Source organism: Echinops telfairi, unplaced genomic scaffold (genome assembly GCF_000313985.2).
Source record: "Echinops telfairi isolate 266 unplaced genomic scaffold, ASM31398v2 ScPeMD7_3533;HRSCAF=4204_0, whole genome shotgun sequence".
Classification (NCBI taxonomy): Eukaryota; Metazoa; Chordata; class Mammalia; order Afrosoricida; family Tenrecidae; genus Echinops; species Echinops telfairi.
This window is the reverse complement of record NW_022107431.1, coordinates 101,830,449-101,832,369: the sequence shown is the minus strand read 5'-3', so window position 1 is coordinate 101,832,369 and position 1,921 is coordinate 101,830,449. Positions and strand designations below refer to the sequence as shown.

Here is a 1,921-nt window from a genome sequence, read left to right as displayed (position 1 = left end):
TTCCTTACCTTTCAAATGTTCAATAGTCACATGTGGATTAGTGGCTACCATATTGGCAATGCATATATGGAGAACAAGAGCAGCTTTTTTTATCTTGGGAGCAGGGAGGAAACATTTAGGAACTAGAGGAAAGTTGTATTTTTCATCGTTGTTACATCGCACCCTGACTGGCTCATCTTCCCGAGAACCCTATGCAAGGGGGCCTACCCACTCTTTAGTACAGTGATTCTGTGTATTCCTTCCATTTTATTTTGATGCGTCCTATATCATTTAATATTTTACCCATAGGATTCTTCAACATTACAACATAATGTTTGATTTTTTGGCTTCGTTGCTTTCAGCCTGATACACGCTGAACATAGTCTTCCCTTTGGGCTTGTCTGCTCAAGGTCTTTCTTCCTTTGCTTCAGCTATTCTGTGTTCTGGAATAAGGTTCAGAGTCCCTTCTGACGTACGTCTTGGTCTTTTCTTTCCTCTTTTTCGTGACAGACATCTTGCTTTCATCACGTATGGTGTGCTTGATTTCACTCCGCAGCTCAGCTGATTTTCGGTCATTCGTGCTCAGTGAGCCGTGTCTGTTCTTGAGAAAGTCAGGTGGGCTGCCCTCCAGGTCATGTTCTAGCTCTCGTGCCCGAGATTTCATTCTTCAACTTCCCAGAAGCCCCTGACGTTGTGAAGCTTCTCCCTCACCTCTTCTCACGTTCGAGTCCTGTGGATTCTGTCCAGGGAGGACCAAGTGGAGAGGAGCCCTTGGCAGTGAAGAAGGCAGGGTCCTGAAGTCTGTCTTGCGATCTCCTGTGTTTCTGTCTCCCAGACATCTTTTCCAAATGCAGATCTATCCTCTGTGTCCAACGTTTGAATTCTAGTCAGTGGTTATCAGTGCATCCTGATTGCATGTGTGGTCAATTTCAGTCTGAAGAGGTTGGTGAAATTCTTCCATTTCTTTATCACCAGCTCTGGTGATTGGCGTGTAAATTTGAGTAAATGTTGTATGAACTGAGCTTCCTGTAGGTGCACAGATATTCTATCTAGACTCTGTCTGGGGGAGTTCATTTAAATGCTCGTGTTACTTAAGCTAATATCTATCTCAAAATATTTTAAGTGCTGTTTTGATATTTCGTTCCAGGGCATTCTTGGCTCGGGTTTTGCATTAAAAGTTCAAGAACAGCATCGCCAGAAACATTTTGAGAAAAGGAGGAACCCAGCCGCCAACCTCATTCAGGTAAATATCAGGGTGCTAGGAGACGGCAACCCCTGTCTCCGGAGCACTTGTTGGGTCCCTTTGTACGCTCTGTGCATCACGGCTTGGGAGAGCTACTGGCTTTAAACATGAAACCACGCCATGGATTTTGATGGAGCTTCCTGCTCCCCCCACCGTCAGAAGAAAAAAATTTTCAGCACAAGGCAGATAGATGCATGATTCAGATTAATTAACAGTGCCAGCGAGGCCATGTAGAGGTTAGCAGTTGTATGGCTTCTGGGATGACCTAATATGTCTTACAAATTACTTGGTGAAGCATAATTGATAGTTCAGTGATGGAGCAGAACATGGCGTTGGTCCCTGCTTTACAATTACTTTCTCCAGACAGATATACGACGCTGCTGTGAAGAGCAGCATGTTTGTTTAGAATGTCAAGGTTTAGTACCTGTGGAATTGCTTTTACTATCAGCAATGACTTGACACAGTCACCCTATTTTAAGAGCTCGTAGGATTATAGAATACCTCAGTGTTTGAGAATATGAAACAATAGACCTGTTATTTGAAGCTAGCTCTAACAATCTATGTTTTGTTTAACATTTAATTTTTTATTTCAATAACTTAGGCTTGGCTCCCTCCCTTAAAGGAATGCATCTTCTCTTGCCACCCATGCATTTTAGGGAGCAAAATCATCCTGGAACTAGCTTAGGAATCACAAACCAC

The 1,921-nt window shown here is 43.2% G+C and overlaps 1 protein-coding gene across 1 annotated transcript in view; it reads left to right on the top strand.

Annotated features, from left to right (window-relative positions):
* KCNQ5 (potassium voltage-gated channel subfamily Q member 5) overlaps positions 1–1,921 on the top strand; it is a gene marked incomplete at its 5' end in the record, with an annotated part of 638,988 nt that overhangs the window by 537,099 nt on the left and 99,968 nt on the right. Inside the window, one exon of the mRNA XM_045294328.1 lies at positions 1,127–1,222. Within this exon, the coding sequence (XP_045150263.1) occupies positions 1,127–1,222 (96 nt within the window). The remainder of the gene's footprint in view (positions 1–1,126; positions 1,223–1,921) is intronic.